General features: G+C 35.2%; 1 protein-coding gene across 1 annotated transcript in view; it reads right to left on the bottom strand.

Annotated features, from left to right (window-relative positions):
• Nucleotides 1-17,590, bottom strand: part of NRK (Nik related kinase) — a 163,809-nt gene that overhangs the window by 56,350 nt on the left and 89,869 nt on the right. The window contains exons 7-11 of the mRNA XM_065900975.1: nucleotides 16,349-16,439; nucleotides 13,579-13,709; nucleotides 11,650-11,704; nucleotides 7,439-7,517; nucleotides 6,197-6,372 (exon numbers count right to left, since the gene is read on the bottom strand). Of these exons, the coding sequence (XP_065757047.1) occupies nucleotides 6,197-6,372; nucleotides 7,439-7,517; nucleotides 11,650-11,704; nucleotides 13,579-13,709; nucleotides 16,349-16,439 (532 nt within the window). The remainder of the gene's footprint in view (nucleotides 1-6,196; nucleotides 6,373-7,438; nucleotides 7,518-11,649; nucleotides 11,705-13,578; nucleotides 13,710-16,348; nucleotides 16,440-17,590) is intronic.

The raw sequence follows: 17,590 nt of genomic DNA, 5'->3' as shown, positions 1-17,590 counted from the left end.
GAGGTTGGGGAGGGTTTACACAAAGTCTAGTTTAAATACTGAAAACTGAAATAAATTTTTAGAAACCATGAAAAAAATATATACAAGAAACATTTAACAAGGACCTAGAAGAACTAAAGAGCAAGCAAACAGTGATGAACAACAAAATAAATGAAATTAAAATTTCTCTATAAGGAATCAATAGCAGAAAAACTGAGGCAGAAGAACGGAAAAAGGACCTGGAACATAAAATAGTGGAAATGACCACTGCAGAGCAGGATAAAGAAAAAAGAATGAAAAGAATTGAGGACAGATTCAGAGACTTCTGGGACAGCATTTAGTGCACCAACATTCGAATTATAGGGGTCCCAAAAGAAGAAGAGAGAAAAAAAGGCACTGAGAAAATATTTGAAGAGATTATACTGGAAAAATTCCCTAATATGGGAAAGGAAATAGTCAATCAAGTCCACAAGCACAGAGAGTCCCATACAGGATAAATCCAAGGTGAAACACATCAAGACACATATTAGTCAAGCTATCAAAAATTAAATACAAAAAGAATTAAATGCAGCAAGGGAAAAGCAACAAATAACATACAAGGGATGCCCATATGGTTAACATCTGATGCACAGAGAGTCCCATACAGGATAAATCCAAGGTGAAACACATCAAGACACATATTAGTCAAACTATCAAAAATTAAATACAAAAAGAATTAAATGCAGCAAGGGAAAAGCAACAAATAACATACAAGGGATGCCCATATGGTTAACATCTGATCTTTCAGCAGAAACTCTGCAAGCCCGAAGGGAGTGGCAGGACATATTTAAAGTGATGAAAGAAAAAAACCTACAACCAAGATTACTCTCCCCAGCAAGGATCTCATTCAGATTCAACAGGAAATTAAAACCTTACAGACAAGCAAAAGTTAAGAGAATTCAGCACCACCAAACCAGCTTTACAACAAATGCTAAAGGAACATCTCTAGGCAGGAAACACAAGAGAAGGAGAAGACCTACAAAAACAAACACAAAACAATTAAGAAAATGTTAATAGAAACATATATATCGATAATTACCTTAAACGTAAATGGGTTAAATAATCCAACCAAAAGACACACACTGGCTGAATGGATACAAAGAAAAGACGTGTGCATATGCTGTCTACAAGAGACCTACTTCAGACTTAGGGACAAATATAGACTGAAAGTGAGGGGATGGAAAAAGATATTCCATGCAAATGGAAATCAAAAGAAAGCTTGAGTATCAATTCTCATATCAGACGAAATAGAAGTTAAAATAAAGACTATTACAAGCGACAAAGAAGGACACTACATAATGATCAAGGGATGAATCCAAGAAGAAGATATAACAATTGTAAATATTTATGCACCCAACATAGGAGCACCTCAATGCATAAGGCAAATTCTAACAGCCATAAAAGGGGAAATCAACAGTAACACAATCATATTAGGGGACATTAACACCCCACTTTCACCAATGGACAGATCATCCAAATGAATCTAAATAAGGAAACACAAGCTTTAAATGATACATTAAACAAGATGGACTTAATTGATATTTATAGGACAGTCCATCCAAAAACAACAGAATACACTTTCTTCTCAAGTGCTCTGGAACATCCTCCAGGATAGATCATATCTTGGGTCACAAATGAAGCCTTGATAAATTTACGAAACTTGAAATTGTATCAAGTATCTTTTCTGACCACAACGCTATGAAAATAGATACCCATTACAGGAAAGAATCTGTAAAAAATACAAACACATGGAGGCTAAACAATATGCAACTAAATAACCAAGAGATCACTTGAAGAAATCAAAGAGGAAATCAAAAAATACCTAGAAACAGATGACGATGAAAACACAGTGACCCAAAACCTATGGGATGCAGCAAAAGCAGTTCTAAGAGGGAAGTTTATAGCAATAAAAACCTACCTCAAGAAATGAGAAAAATCTCAAAGAAACAACCTAACCTTACACCAAAAGCAATTTCAGAAAGAACAGCAAAAACAACAAAAAAACAAGCCAAAGTTAGCAGAAGGAAAGAAATCATAAAGATCAGATCAGAAATAAATGATAAACAAATGAAGAAAATGATAGCAAAGATCAATAAAACTAAAAGCTGGTTCTTTGAGAAGACAAACAAAATTGATAAACCACTTGCAAGACTCAACAAGAAAAAAAGGGAGAAGACAAAAATTAACAGAATTAGAAATGACACTGGGGAAATAACAACAGACACTGCAGAAATACAAAGGATCATGAGAGATTAACACAAGCAAGTATATGCCAAAAAATATGGACAACCTGAAAGAAATGGACAAATTCCTAGAAAAGCGCAACCTCCTGAGCCTGAACCAGGAAGAAATAGAAAATATAAACAGACCAATCACAAGCACTGAAATAGAAACTGTGATTAAATATCTTCCAACAAACAAAAGCCAAGGACCAGATGGCTTCAAAGGCAACTTCTATCAAACAATTAGAAAAGAGCTATCACCTATATTTCTCAAACACTTCCAAAACATAGAAGAGGGAGGAACACTCCCAAACTCATTCTATGAGGCCACCATCACCCTGATACCAAAACCAGACAAAGATGTCACAAACAAAGAAAGAAAACTACAGGCCAATATCACTGATGAACATAGATGCAAAAATCCTCAACAAAATAGTAGCAAACAGAATCCAACAGTACATTAAAAGGATCATACACGATGATCAAGTAGGGTTTATCCCAGGGATGCAAGGATTTTTCAATATACACAAATCAATCAATGTGAAACACCATATTAAAATATTGAAGGATAAAAACCATATGATCATCTCAATAGATGCAAAAAAGTTTTCGACAAAATTCAACAACATTTAAGATAAAAATCCTCCAGAAAGTAGTCAGAGAGGGAACTTACCTCAACATAATAAAGGCCATATATGACAAACCCACAGCCAACATCGTTCTCAATGGTGAAAAACTGAAACCATTTCCACTAAGATCAGGAACAAGACAAGGTTTCCCACTTTCACCACTGTTATTCAACATAGTTTTGGAAGTTTTAGCCACAGAAATCAGACAAGAAAAGAAATAAAATAAATTCAAATCGGAAAAGAAGAAGTAAAGCTGTTATTCTTTGCAGATGACATGATACTATACATAGACAGTCCTAAAGACTCTACCAGAAAACCACTAGAGCTAATCAATGAATTTGCTAAAGTAGCAGGATACAGAATTAATGCACAGAAATCTCTTGCATTCCTATACACTAATGATGAAAACTCTGAAAGAGAAATTAAGGAAACACTCCCATTTACCATTGCAACAAAAAGCATAAAATACCTAGGAATAAACCTACCTAAGGAGACAAAAGACCTGTATGCAGAAAATTATAAGACACTGATGAAAGAAATTAAAGACGATACAAACAGATGGAGAGATATACCATGTTCTTGGATTGGAAGAAACAACATTGTTAAAATGAATCTACTACCCAAAGCAATCTACAGATTCAGTGCAATCCCTATCAATCTACCAATGGCATTTTTCATAGAACTAGAACAAAAATTTTCACAATTTGTATGGAAACCCAAATAGCTAAAGCAATCTTGAGAAAGAAAAATGGAGCTGGAGCAATCAAGCTCCCAGACTTCAGACTATACTACAAAGTTACAGTAATGAAGATAGTATGGTACTGGCACAAAAACAGAAAGATAGATCAATGGAACAGGATAGAAAGCCCAGAGGTAAACCCACACACATATGGTTACCTTATGTTTGATAAAGGAGGCAAGAATATACAATGGAGAAAAGACGGCCTCTTAAGTAAGTGTGCTGGAAAAACTGGACAGCTACATGTAAAAGAATGAAATTAGAACACTCCCTAACACCATGCACAAAAATAAAATGGATTAAAGACCTAAATGTAAGGCCAGACACTATAAAACTCTTAGAGGAAAACATAGACAGAACACTCTATGACATAATTCATAGCAAGATCCTTTTTGACCCACTTCCTAGAGAAATGGAAATAAAAACAAAAATAAACAAATGGGACGTAATGAAACGTAAAAGCTTTTGCACAGCAAAGGAAACCATAAACAAGACGAAAAGACAGCCCTCAGAATGGGAGAATATATTTGCAAATGAAGCAACTGACCAAGAATTAATCTCCTAAATATACAGGCAGCTCATGAAGCTCAATATGAAAAAAACAAAAAACCCAATCCAGAAATGGGCAGAAGACCTAAATAGACATTTCTGCAAAGAAGATATACAGATTGCCAACAAACACATGAAAGGATGCTCAACATCACTAATCCTTAGAGAAATGCAAATCAAAACTACAATGAAGTATCACCTCACACCAGTCAGAATGGCCATCATCAACAAATCTACAAACAATAAATGCTGGAGAGGAAACCAGCAAGGAACACTCTTGCACTGTTGGTGGGAATGTAAATTGATACACTCACTATGGAGAACAGTATTGAGGTTCCTTAAAAATCTAAAAGTAGAACTACCATACGACCCAGCAATTCCACTACTGGGCATATACCCTGAGAAAACCATAATTCAAAAAGAGTCATGGACCACAATGTTCATTGCAGCTCTATTTACAATAGCCAGGACATGGAAACAACCTAAGTGTCCATCGACAGATGAATGGATAAAGAAGATGTGGCACATGTATACAATGCAATATTACTGAGCCATAAAAAGATATGAAATTGAGTTATTTGTAGTGAGGTGGTTGGACCTAGAGACTGTCATACAGAGTGAAGTAAGTCAGAAAAAGAAAAACAAATACCATATGCTAACACATATATATGGAATCTAAAAAAAAAAAGGGTCTTAAGAACCTAGGGTTAGGACAGGAATAAAGATGCAGACGTAGAGAATGGATTTGACGACACAGGGAGGGGGAAGGGTAAGCTAGGACGAAGTCAGAGAATAGCATTGACATATATACACTATCAAATGTCAATTAGATAGCTAGTGGGAAGCTGCCCCATAGCACAGGGAGATCAGCTCGGTGCTTTGTGACCACCTAGAGGGGTGGGATAGGGAGGGTTGGAGGGAGACACAAGAGGGAGGGGATATAAGTCTACATATAGCTGATTCACTTTGCTATATAGAAGAAACTACCAGAACATTTTAAAGGAATGATACTCCAATAAAGACATTTAAAAAAAAAGATTTTAGGACAACTATATTTACATCTTCCATGTAATCTCCATATAATCGTGTCTTTTCCTGCAGGTTACATTTTGAAAATCTTGCAGCTTTGGTAATTAGCGAATTCTCAACTAGATGTGTGGTCTTCCTGTATCCATTTGTGACTGGTCGGCTTCTGTGATGCTGGTCCAATAAATTCTCCACCATGGGTAAATAAATTAATTCCTTCTGCTTCTCACTCCAAAATAAGATATGTATATTTATGTAGATGGAAGGAGCTCACTGCAATCAATCTTAGAGTGAATCTGAGAATGCCTGCTATCTTTTTCAGGCTCCCCCCTTGCTATTCCATTACCACTCAACCCTGCCTATGGTGCCCTAAGTTAAATGCAGAATATGGTATACAACCTATAAAGTTAGAACTTCCTAAGTAATTTCCTCTGGGTTTGATGAACATTCATCCTGCCAGTTTTGACATTAAAATCTAGAAGCTTACTTTTATTTGCATAAATGTGTTCCTTTAATTTCATCTTAAAGTTGGAGGTTCATACATAAAATCAACTTTGTATGGTACACTGATATTACTTCAAAATTAGTAGTCAGTAAATGGATAATTACAAATCCATTTATCTCATTGGAGTTAATTAACATATTAGCCAAAAAAGAATAATAAGATATAGATTTTGTTATCTTTTTTTAAATTTTATTTCTTCAGTTAGGAGTTTTCTTAAAATGAAATTGGCATATCACAAAATTCTTCTGGAGGCCTTCAAAGTCTTTGTAAATATGAACACGTGCCAGTTGTAACTGACAAAAAATTATAATCTTATGTATATATATATGATCAGGTAAGAGATAATTAATTAAATGCATATGGCATATTAGTGGAAAAACTAAATATCAGTGGTCTCAGAATTTTTACTTTCAACCTAATTCTTAAATAATTTTTTCTGAAAATATTTAATAAATTTTGCTCTCATTTGAATATTTATTCCAGTAAAATGAAGATTCACATATTCTACCTTTTTTCTGTCTCTTTTTAATGATTCCAGTAAGGTGCTTCTTTAATGACTCAACAACATGCCCTTCATTTTTTATATTCCGAACAAATGGGTGATGAAGCATGTTTGCAGAAGTAGGACGAAATAAGAAATTTTTTATCATGCACTTTTCCATGAAATTATGGAACTTGCGGGACCTAAAAGAAATGAGTCAAAGAGATAAAAGAGCATTCTCAGGCCTGCCACACCTCCTCCCACCTCCACCCACATGCCACTCTGAAGGTTGTATTTTTGAAGAGAGTTGTCTCTAGCTATTAATAGTCTTTTCAATAGCCAAATATTCTGCAGCTTGACAATATACATTACACAGCAATGCCATTCAAACCTCTGAAGAGGCCAGAGTCAATGGCATTTTCTACCCAAATAATAGTAGAAACTTCAATGAGTTCGGAAGTATGTACATGATAAAAAGTCAAGTGGTGTGAAGGCAATTAAGTGGTTGATGTGATTTATATAGACCATGAGACTAGATTGGTCATCCCACAGTAGTCATACTTTGAAGCCTGAGTGTTTCACTTGACTATATGCACTTTAAGCTATAAAGGTGCCAATGTAATGATCCAGAAAAGGGTGTTAATAGTACCATGACTAATTAATCTTATAAAATGGCCCACAGAAACAGATGTGACCAGAAAGCCTGAATCTGTGGGAAGGGTTAAATTTAATCACAAGGAAGAATGTCTGCAATCAAATCATAGTAACCACTTCTACCAGGAAAGCAATAAATACTAAGAACAAGCAAGAGCTTCAGGTACTAGATCAAAAAGCTTCAGGAAGAAAGATTCCCAAGTTTAGTTGGGCTGTAGCACGCTGAGAGAACAAGTCCTCTTTTCTAGGTCTTTGGATGTTTAGTTTAATGGGTCAAACGACTGGGCTATATATCACAATCACTGACTGCCTATCTGGGCTCAGTGAGAAACTTCTCAAATGGCTTCCATTAGTCCATCCCATTACTGAAGAAATAACTGAATATGTCACTAAATGCCAGGACAGTAATGTCATCACAATATACTATGGAGAGTATTATTTCTGATTGGCTAGCTAGCTCTTAATGAACACTAGTCATTTAGACTCCCTTACTTAAGGTATTGGTTTTTAGGAATATTGTCCAATAAGGATGTTGAAGCAGGACTGACCAAATGAATTCTGCTACATAAAAATATCAGGTTAATGTGTTTAAGAGATTAAGTCATTCATCTTTACCATCCACTGGATTTGACTTTGGGAGCAGATTCTCGCAAAATAACGAATAGGGCTTCCAAAGGCTGAAGGTTACACAGGGCTGCAAAGTAAAATAGATAAGCTTAGAATGAGTAATAAGGGTAGCTACAGAACACACTTCTTATTCCAGAGGGGATTCTCACTATTCTTTCACATATCATGCTGAATAGATACTAAGGAATAGATACAAAAGAATGTAGTTAGAGGAAAGCTGATTTTAACACAAACAGTCCATTATATAAGATCCTAAAGCTTCACTATTGCCAGGTGTGACAAATAATAATAAATTACACTAGATAAAAATTTTGAAATGTGTGATTGATAATTTATATCTAGAGAAGTAAACAATACAGGTGGAGACAAGCACTCTTCTGTGTTTTTGTACTGCAGGTATCTACAGTTGTAAAATTGGAATATGTAATTATAGGCTGAAAAAGTCAACCAGACTAATAACTATTTGCAATAATATATAAACAATGATTTAGTAGTCTAAAAAGAGGAGAATAATCTGTTTTGGAAGCTGACAGTCCTAGGAAAAGAAGTAGATAGAGTAACTATTAAGAACACACCCTCTAGAGTAAGATCATCTGTGTTCAAATCCTAATTCTACCTTTGTGACCTTGGGCAAATTACTTAACCTCTCTGTGCCTTGGTTTCTTCATCTTAAAAACAGGAAATATATCAAGAATTCCTTCAAAGAGTTGCTATGAGGATTAAATGGCAACCTACATATAAAAGTGTCTGGCACAGAGTAAGCACTTAATAAATATTAGCTATTGATATTATAAGATTTTAACTATCTGGCACCTCAATTCTGTGCCAAATTACTAGACTTTCATTCTCTTTTTTTGGACACACAGCCATACAAAGAAAAGCCTATTCCAATATGTGGTATATAATTTCATTACCTCATTGGCTTGGGAATTCTGGGATTTTCCGTAAGTGTTTAAATATGTGTCTCACTTCACTTATTTCCTCTTGTGTTTTGATTAAAGAAAACAGGCAGTGCAATAATTCCCCCAAAGGAAAGCCATAGTGTAAATTTCATCTAACACTAGAAGTGTGCCATTCATCTGAGGACATTTTGATATTAATAACTCTTTAGAGGCATCCTTCCTCTCCCAAAATACATCTCCAGAGAAATTACAATGTCGAACTGGCCTCTCATAGTAGTAGAAAGAAACTCCCCAGGGTAATTTCATTAGAGTAATATAAAGGCAATTGTTCAAAGGTCAAACTTTTGTTTCAATTACATGGGTAAAAATTAATAGAAGGTGCAGGTATATAATTGAGGGCAAAATTAGCCCCCAGCTCAAAACATCCGGATAATATTTGATTCTCTTCATTCCTTTACTGTGTCCAATCAATCACCAGAATCTGTCCTTTAAACATATTGTAAGTAAATTTTTACAATATTAAGCAGTTGTCATTTATTAACATCTGAGCATCTCAGTTAACTAACAACATCTTCAGTGTCAAGAGTTAGGGCATAGGCTGGGTAAGTTTTCATGAAAGGAAAGGAGAAGTCCACAAATGAATGAGTCATAGGGTGGGTACAAGAACTATGTCAAACAGCAATTGTGGAGGTTTCCTATATTGTTTAATTTTAGGAATTCCAGTTAATGTCCCCTTCACCCCATATATCCTAATGTTGCCTAAATTTTCACCATTAGAGGCTCATTCCTTTGAAGTAGTAAATCTACTTTAAAAATACATATCTTGATAGATTAGAAACATTAAACTGGGTGTAGTTTGAATTATTTTAAATAACGTGGTTTAACACCTACAATATGTTGAGATCCAAAGGAATCTTCTGAATACTGAAGAAATGGGTCTCCTGATGGGACAGGGGTAAAGACACTCAGGTAAAGATTGATCTGGGGTGTAAGGGAAGGACACTACAAGGAATAGAGGTAGGACTATAAACAAGCATGTCTGATAGTATTACAAACAATCTCTACAACACCAAGGAGAATGCTAACATAGGGAAAGATACAGTTCTGATTAAGGTAAATTGGCTGGTGTAGATCCTTGACAAGGAAGGAGAGTTGGAGTAAACTGTCAATCCAGTCCTGCTTCTCCAGGCAACGATTCACTTTTCTACAAAAAACAAAGAAACTAAGAACTATACATATTCAATATTAATTGAGCTATGATATTCTGGTGTTTCAATAACTACTAGCAATGTTCTGGCCTTGGTTTAAAGGACTGCACATCAAATTTGAATTTCTATCCAGAATCCAAGGACTTAAAGTCCTGATGTGCAAGGGTACTGATTCTCTCTCCTCTGAGAGTCCTACAGCACCCTTTTAGTGAGAAGGTATTCTCTATTTCTTTTTACTTCCCTGGGAGAGACTCACCAAAGGCAGAAGGGGATTTTGTTATTTGGAACTCAGAGGTAATTATCACATAACTGTCACTTTGGAAGGCCATCCTTTCTGAGATGATAAATATCACAACCTGGGGGATTTCTGTATTTAAATTGATGACAGCCATTCCCATCCAAAATTAATACTCCAGGCAATAAAGAAGACTGATGAAAGACAAATGTTTTAGCAGTATGGCTATTTCAAGTTGTTCATGACTAAAGTTGCACCATTCCAATGACTACTTATCCAGGCATGCTGGTCCTATTTTCTACTGTGAGTTAAGAATCTCCTGGTCCTCAGCTATCTTTTGCAAAAAGTTGCCATTTGTGTATTCTGTGAAGAACTCCCTCTCTGTATTTCTTCTGTGAGTTGCTCATTACACCTCTTTTCTCCAATGATTTATTATTTTAGAATAAAAAAGTGAAACCAAAAAACGTGAATCAAAAAGTACAAATCTGCAAAATGTAGAAAGCTAGTCTTTTTGGAAAGACAATAGAAATAATATACTACTTGATGCAGTCATTCATCCTAACCAAATACATGCATCAATATTCATGAAATACAATATGTGTATTTAAAGAGAGCAAGAGAGGAGGAGGAAGAGGAAGAGTGGAGGAGCTCAATATAATTTAAGCATGTTTCATAAAGAGAAATAATCATGAGATAATGAGGAATAATATGTACCTTCCCAGTTTCATCTCAATTATATATATGTGGAGTAAACAATTTTTCCATCATTTAAAAACTCACCCAATATAGGTACTTTGTAGTTTTTTGGGCACTAACAGAGACGCAGCAGTGACCTGATCTCCACATCTGGCTCAGCTTTAATCCAAGCCCGTTCTATGATATGTGATATTCCAAGGAACACCAGGAATTCTTAACAATTATGTTACCACTATTTCTACTCCCATTAGCCTTGAAACACAGTGATAATATAGTAGATACTGTGCAGATGAAGCAGGTAGGGACATGGGAACCTACAAGATCTGCTTGGAGAGGGAGAAGCAAAGCAATTCCAACCCCTGCTCCCTGACACACACACACTCCAGGCACTTCTCTCACTTCTCATCAATACTAGGAATGTATTTATTATTTATATCCTTGGATTTAGGTATTGAGGACAACAAATATGCTCTGCTTATGGGGTCATACATTAGATGGTTATTAATCATTTATACACAAGTTCACATTCTATTTTCACTTTCCTATCAGAAAACAGTGTCCTGAGAGAACAGAATGCTGACAGGTCATTTAAATGATGGGAAGGAGGGGGAAACAAGAGGAAATGAAGTCTTCTGAACAATTAGGGGCAATGAAGTGGCTGATAGGAGCAAGGAAGGCACCAATGATGAGCTAGACTGACTCCAAAGGAAAATAAAAAACTTACTTCTCAATGTTGTTGAGGATTGGCTCAATTAAAAGGAACTACTGGGGGATTTTCTCAACAGTCACAGTCTGAAGTAGTAGCAGTGTATAACTATAAATGTTTGGGAACCTAAATATTCCACCAGTGAATATGTACTGAATGCCTTTATATTCTGTTTGGTTAGGACTATCAGGACCAAACGTTATTGAGGCTAAATTGAAACAACACTCAATCATCCTAAAATAAGATATCTTAAGAGAGAAAAATACAAACTCTTCTTATAGACATATCTGGCCATTCTGACTGCAGTGTTTGGTAAGCAGGAAAAGGCCACCATTTATAGTTTGGCACATAGTGTGGCACCTTTGTAGCCAGTACAAGCTAGCTAGTACAAGTGACAGATTTGTACAACATGTTTCCCTAACTTTGAACAAACAACAAAAATTTTTACTCACGAGGAGCCCCTTCAGCCATTTCAATAGCAGTGATTCCCACGGACCACACATCACTCTGCAAAAGAAAAGATGATCAAAAAAAAGTCACTTAAAAATGGGAAACTGATAGTATTTAGAATCTCAAAACAATCTTTGGCTGAGGGGAGATGTCAATGCTACAGCCATTTTATGGGTTTTCTATAATGGGGCTTCATTATAGACTGATGTTATAGGAAGATCTTATTTGACCCTGTGACCAGCCAGTACTACACTACATAACCAGTTGACATGGGATGGGATTCAATATGAAGAAAATTCATCTTGGATGTATTTCTATTGTTACCTTAACTGAAATAACAGAAGGAATTTGTTGTAAAGAAGTCCTATCACATACTACTAGCTGTAAAGAAGTTGGATCTTAGGTAAATGATTTAACTCTTTGCATCTCAATTTCATCCTATGTAGAGATGATAATGGTATACACATCATAGAACTAGTATAAGTATTAAATGAAATACTATATATAAGCACTTCAGCAGTTCCTTGAATATAGTATATTGAAGATAGAATTATTATAATTCTAGGAAATTATATTCTAGGAGGCTCTAGGAAATGACCCTCACTACTATTAACTGTACTTTGGTTTTTAGAATGTGGAAAGGGCACAGGGCTAGAGGTGCACTGTTTGGCTTAATGACTCCTAAGCAAGTTAACTGAATTGTTAAAACACCTGTTTATAGATGTCTTAGCTTCAAAGGGTTGTTGTGATGGTTTAAGTTTTCTTTAAGTTACATGGGACTAAAAATTAAAGACATATAATTAAAATGGGTGAAAGTCCTTGGAAGACTGCCAAAAATTGTACAGCTATAAAACATTATTTTTTTACAGCAAGCCACTTAAAGAACATTACACTTCCATTGTCTCCATAGCTCCTAATAGTACTGGGCTATAATAAGCTCTCATCAGGTCTGCTTGCAGATCAAGCAGGGGGCATTTAAGGGAAAGGGAAAAGAGATGAAACTTGAATTAATCAACTTCAAGTATTGAGTCCTAGGTCCCATACAACGAAACCACAATGAATTGTTTGGATGACTTATGATGTGGAGAGTGAGTGTGGTTTTTCCAGTCTATAGCAAATGGAGAGTTTTCTTTCCACACCAGCTTTTTGAAATGTGTACATAGATGTATATTGTCCAAATTGCAGCTTCAGTGGAAAATTTAATAAATAGCATGAATTGTTACTTAATTTGTCTATTCCACTGATTTTCTGTGGTTTGGAGGTGAACCATGCCAAGGATTTTCTCCATTACTCTTAGTAATCAAATTATTATTTTTTTCTCTCTGGAGCTAAGTTACTGGGGATTAATAATTGGCTTTACATTTATTCATTTTTAAGTTTACAAAGCACTCTGTCCCTGGAAGTTAAATTTCCATATAAAGCCACATAATATAATATTTTTACCAAGAAGTTGCAAGCAATATGAACTAGACATTCTTCCTCAAATACGGATAACTCCCAATGGTCTACTTTGTCTATATTCTTAGAAAATATTATTTTTATGCACATCATTAAACCACATATAGGAACAGTGTCTAGCATTTCTTATTAGAGTCTATGTGAAAGAAGGAGCTGCCTGCTTTTTACAGGGAAATCAGCTTGATGCTTTCTGATGACCTAGAGGGGTAGGATAGGGAGGGTGGGAGGGAGGCTCAAGAGGGAGGTGATATGGGGTTATATGTATACATATAGCTGATTCACTTTGTTGTACAGCAGAAACTAACACAACATTGTAAGCAATTATACTCCAATAAAGATATAAAAAAGAATACATTAAAAGAATCATAAAAAGGGAACTGCCTGCTTTTTATTCTTTTATTTCATAAATTAAAATAAAAAGTCAAAAGTCCTTTCCAAAATTTGATTCCTACTATCTGAATCCTTACACTTACTCTGTAATCATAGGAGCGTCTGGGGTCCTCGTCACAGTCAATCACCTCAGGTGCCATCCAGTATGGTGTCCCAATGAAGCTATTTCTCCTCCCATTAGTTCTGCTCACCTGGGCACTCACTCCAAAATCCACTGCAAAATTCATTTGTCAAAATAATTAATCAGTAACAAAAAGGTCAATAAATTATTGCTTTAACTTGGAAAGCCAATACAAAAGCCACAATGGATAACAGATTTTCATTCCAGCCCAGCAAACTTTACCATGAAGTCTACTCCAGGAACACTGGGAAATAGGCTTTTGCTGGTATTTATGTTGGAAAGAGAATCAGCAGTGCTATTATAAATCTACAGTAGGTTTGGCTGAATGTTTACCATGAATATTAAAAATAAAGTTCCATCAGTACACCCTGAACCTCTGAAGTGATAACATATGTAGTATTTGGACCTGCCACCAAGATGGAGGAAGACCAGCACTATAAGCAACATCTAAGAAATCTAAAACTTATTAGTACTTTATTAGGAAGTCTCATTTATGATATTAGAAAGCCCTACCACACTGATAAAGAAAAAGGAATTTATGATAAAATTTAGTTTAAGTTCTTCTACAGATCTTCTGAATCAGATGCAAATATTTACTGCAGTATCCATATCTTAGCTTAGACTATAAAAGATCAGTCTTCTATTCATCTGTGGGATATATTATATGAAAATATTTAGTATGGTATCCTCAGAAACAGACAGAAAAAAGGCTAAAGTAGACTGGGGTTATTTAGTCCAGAAAAATAAGACAGGGATGAAAAATGAAGTAGATTTCCTAATTTAGAATGGTTTCCAGGAAGCTAGAGGATGGCTAACAACCTTGACTGAAAAGTAGTTTAAAGAACTTGGGAAAGGAAAAGAAAAATTTTAAAGTTAAGAGTTTAAGGCAGTGTTAAAGGAAGGACTAAGAAGAACAATAACAACAAAATGTCCATAATATATGAAAATCATCATTGGGTGTTGCATGATCTCATTAGCTAGATATTTTATTGAGAATAGGTTACATCAGAGCTCAGCATTTTCACTATCCCTGAGGGCCAACGTTAAGGGCCAAGAAATACCTATGAAGGCCATAAACTGATATATGACATTCAGAGAAGAAAATGAAAGGAGAAAAGACTGGAAGAAACAGTGATGAATGGAAGAAAAGGGAAAAAAGAAAAGCTGAAGTTAAAAGTAGAGATGAGACCCCAGCAGTGGCATCATTCACCTTTTCTTTAAAGACCTAGGTACCAGAATATGAGGATTATTGATCAATTGCAATTGCAACAGAATCACTGTCCAGTCTCTTTCCTTTCTGTTACTCCCTTTGGCTGTCATTGAGTTTGGTTTCTGCAACTTTCTCCTTATAACATGTTGTTTAAAAATATGCTGGGATCTAAGAAATCTAAAACCAAATGTATAAGGATTATGTATATAATAAGCCTGATTAAATTTTACTCTAGTGCTAAAAGGTCTCTCCTACAGAGTCAAGTACATGATCTTTAGTGCATGGACTTTGTGACAGGTTTTTCAGTGGCTTTTCACGTATTTACAATTTCTCTTCTGTGTTGCAAATGGTAGGGCTGGCCAGCAACTTGACCCAGATATATGGTAGTGCTGCCACATGTGAACAGAGTAGCTGTGTGACATACTATCTACCCTGCACACTTGAATGTGAGATCCAAATGACTCTTATGAATTTTAACACAGTGTCTTAAAATTCTGTTTCTAGCTTTGTAGCTTGTAGACACAAAATACACAGTACATTTTCTTGAAATTACTTTTCACTTATTTTAAGAACAATTATTGCCTCATGCTTCTTCCAGAAATATTCAGTGAAAAGCATTCTCAGTGAATGAACAAACTCTCTTCTTTAGTTATATTTATTTAGCAGAAAAATGGGAATGATTTTAAAGTCATGCTAGAGACATGGTAGGCAAGAATTGATATAATTAAAAAGTAATGCAGGGTTTGATACCAGTGATTTTATGTTCTATTGTATATATCAGTGAGGTCATCTGCATTACATAGTACTGACATTATTCATATGGTATTATTTAAAAACAAATCAACAATATTTATTTTAAACCTTAAAAGGTGTAATATATTGTCCCCTGTGTGCCTGTGAGACATTATGTGTAGTTTTTCAAATAAATTATGCCATTCTGAACCCTGGAATAGAAAGCCAGGAACTTTTTGGTATTTTGATTTCTAATTCTCAATTTGATTTGGATATTACTGGAGCATTATTTCTAACTGATATCAGTTCTTTAACTATTTGAGGGGAAATTCCAATGAAGCAATTTGTGCTTAAGTCATTTAAAAGTTCTTTGATTTTCTTTGGAAAATATGGCTCTGTGATGTGGAAGAATTGTCTTTTTGTTTAATCCTTGTCCATGGCGCAGAAACTTGCACATGGTAAATACTCAATTCAATTGTTAAAATAAATGTAATAGCTGAATCTATTAGAGGGTTAAGCAATGATCAAAATGTAAAAATCCTATTATACTTGAAAAGTTGTTTTTATCTACATGATTTCAGAGAAGCAGTTAAGTGCATCTTTCTCTTGTCCCAACCTCCCTTCCCAAACAAATTTTCAAACTTTGACTTGTTTTGCAGGCAGGGAAGACACGGCCTAAATAAGTAGAGGGGATTGTTAGTGACATGATAGAAAACACAGTAATCTTAAAGGATTTTTCTCTATTAAGATATTTTGGGCCTCACTTAAAGTATTACAAGAATAAACTTACCTAGTTTTACTTCAGCATTATGAGTCAGTAGCACATTCTGACCTTTGATGTCCCGGTGAATTACACGGTGTGCATGAAGATGAGCTAAGCCCTGCATATATATACATATATATATATATATATACACATTTATATTAAAAAGCAACATCAGTATATATTTTTCTCTTTTTCTGGTACTCTTCTTAGTATTTTTGAAAAAACTTTTGGTAAGAAAAATGGCCCAGATTTGCATTTTTCAGACAAAATTCTTTCTTTAGGCTGGAATTGCTACAACCAGTTCCCAGAAATACTACTTTTGGCTATAAGGAAAGGAAAATAAATCAGGACACCCATGAAAGAAAAAAAAGACCAAAAATTAATGTTTGTATACATTGGGCCATTTACCGTCCTTTCTAGCCTCCATTTTTCCAACGAACCATATGAGTAAAGACCTGGATATCTTAAATATCATAGCTCGCATTGTTTTACTCTATTCCTCATCCAACCATTTGTTTAGTCCAAAATATTTTCTAGTCAACCTTGTAGGCTGAGAATTTGGGGGAATATGGAAATTAATTTTAAAGCATTTGCCATTTGTATTGGCTTACCATGCTGTCTCCAGACCATTCACCACTAAAACTAACCCTTGACCTGGCTAACCCATGCCCTGGCTTCAGTGAGATTGCTCTAGATACGAACTGGGGATTAATAACAGAACTAACAGTAAAAACAGCTAATATTTATTGGGTCCTTATTCTTGGCCAAGCACTTTGCTAAGTGCTTTACGTGGAGTAAATTACTAAGTCCTTATAGCAACCCTTTAAGGAAGGTGCTAATACCACCCCAAATTACAGATGAAGAAAATGAGATTTGGAGAAATTAAGTAATTGGCTCAAGGACACACAACTAATACATGATGAACCAGAATTTAAACTCAGTCCAGAGTTTGCACTCTTAATATTTACACTATTACCACAAGTGAATCCAATTAAGATGACAGGAAAGACATTCTAATCTTTTATCAGTGGTGCTGTTCAGTTCTGTTAATATCCTTCTTGGGTGACCCTAAGCACTTAAGACACAAAGAAAAATTTGAGTTTTGTAGATCAAGAAGATTGGCACTTTCATCCAATTTGGTGTTAAAAATAAGGAACGTTTTAAAAGTAAGCCATTATTCAGAGAGAATATCTGTCTGCAAAACAGTTTGTAGATGGTTTGGAGCCATTGAGTAAAACACTGACTTCTCAACTTATCTTAATCTCT

Source organism: Phocoena phocoena, chromosome X, assembly GCF_963924675.1.
Source record: "Phocoena phocoena chromosome X, mPhoPho1.1, whole genome shotgun sequence".
Lineage (NCBI taxonomy): Eukaryota > Metazoa > Chordata > Mammalia > Artiodactyla > Phocoenidae > Phocoena > Phocoena phocoena.
This window is presented reverse-complemented; position numbering and strand designations above follow the sequence as displayed.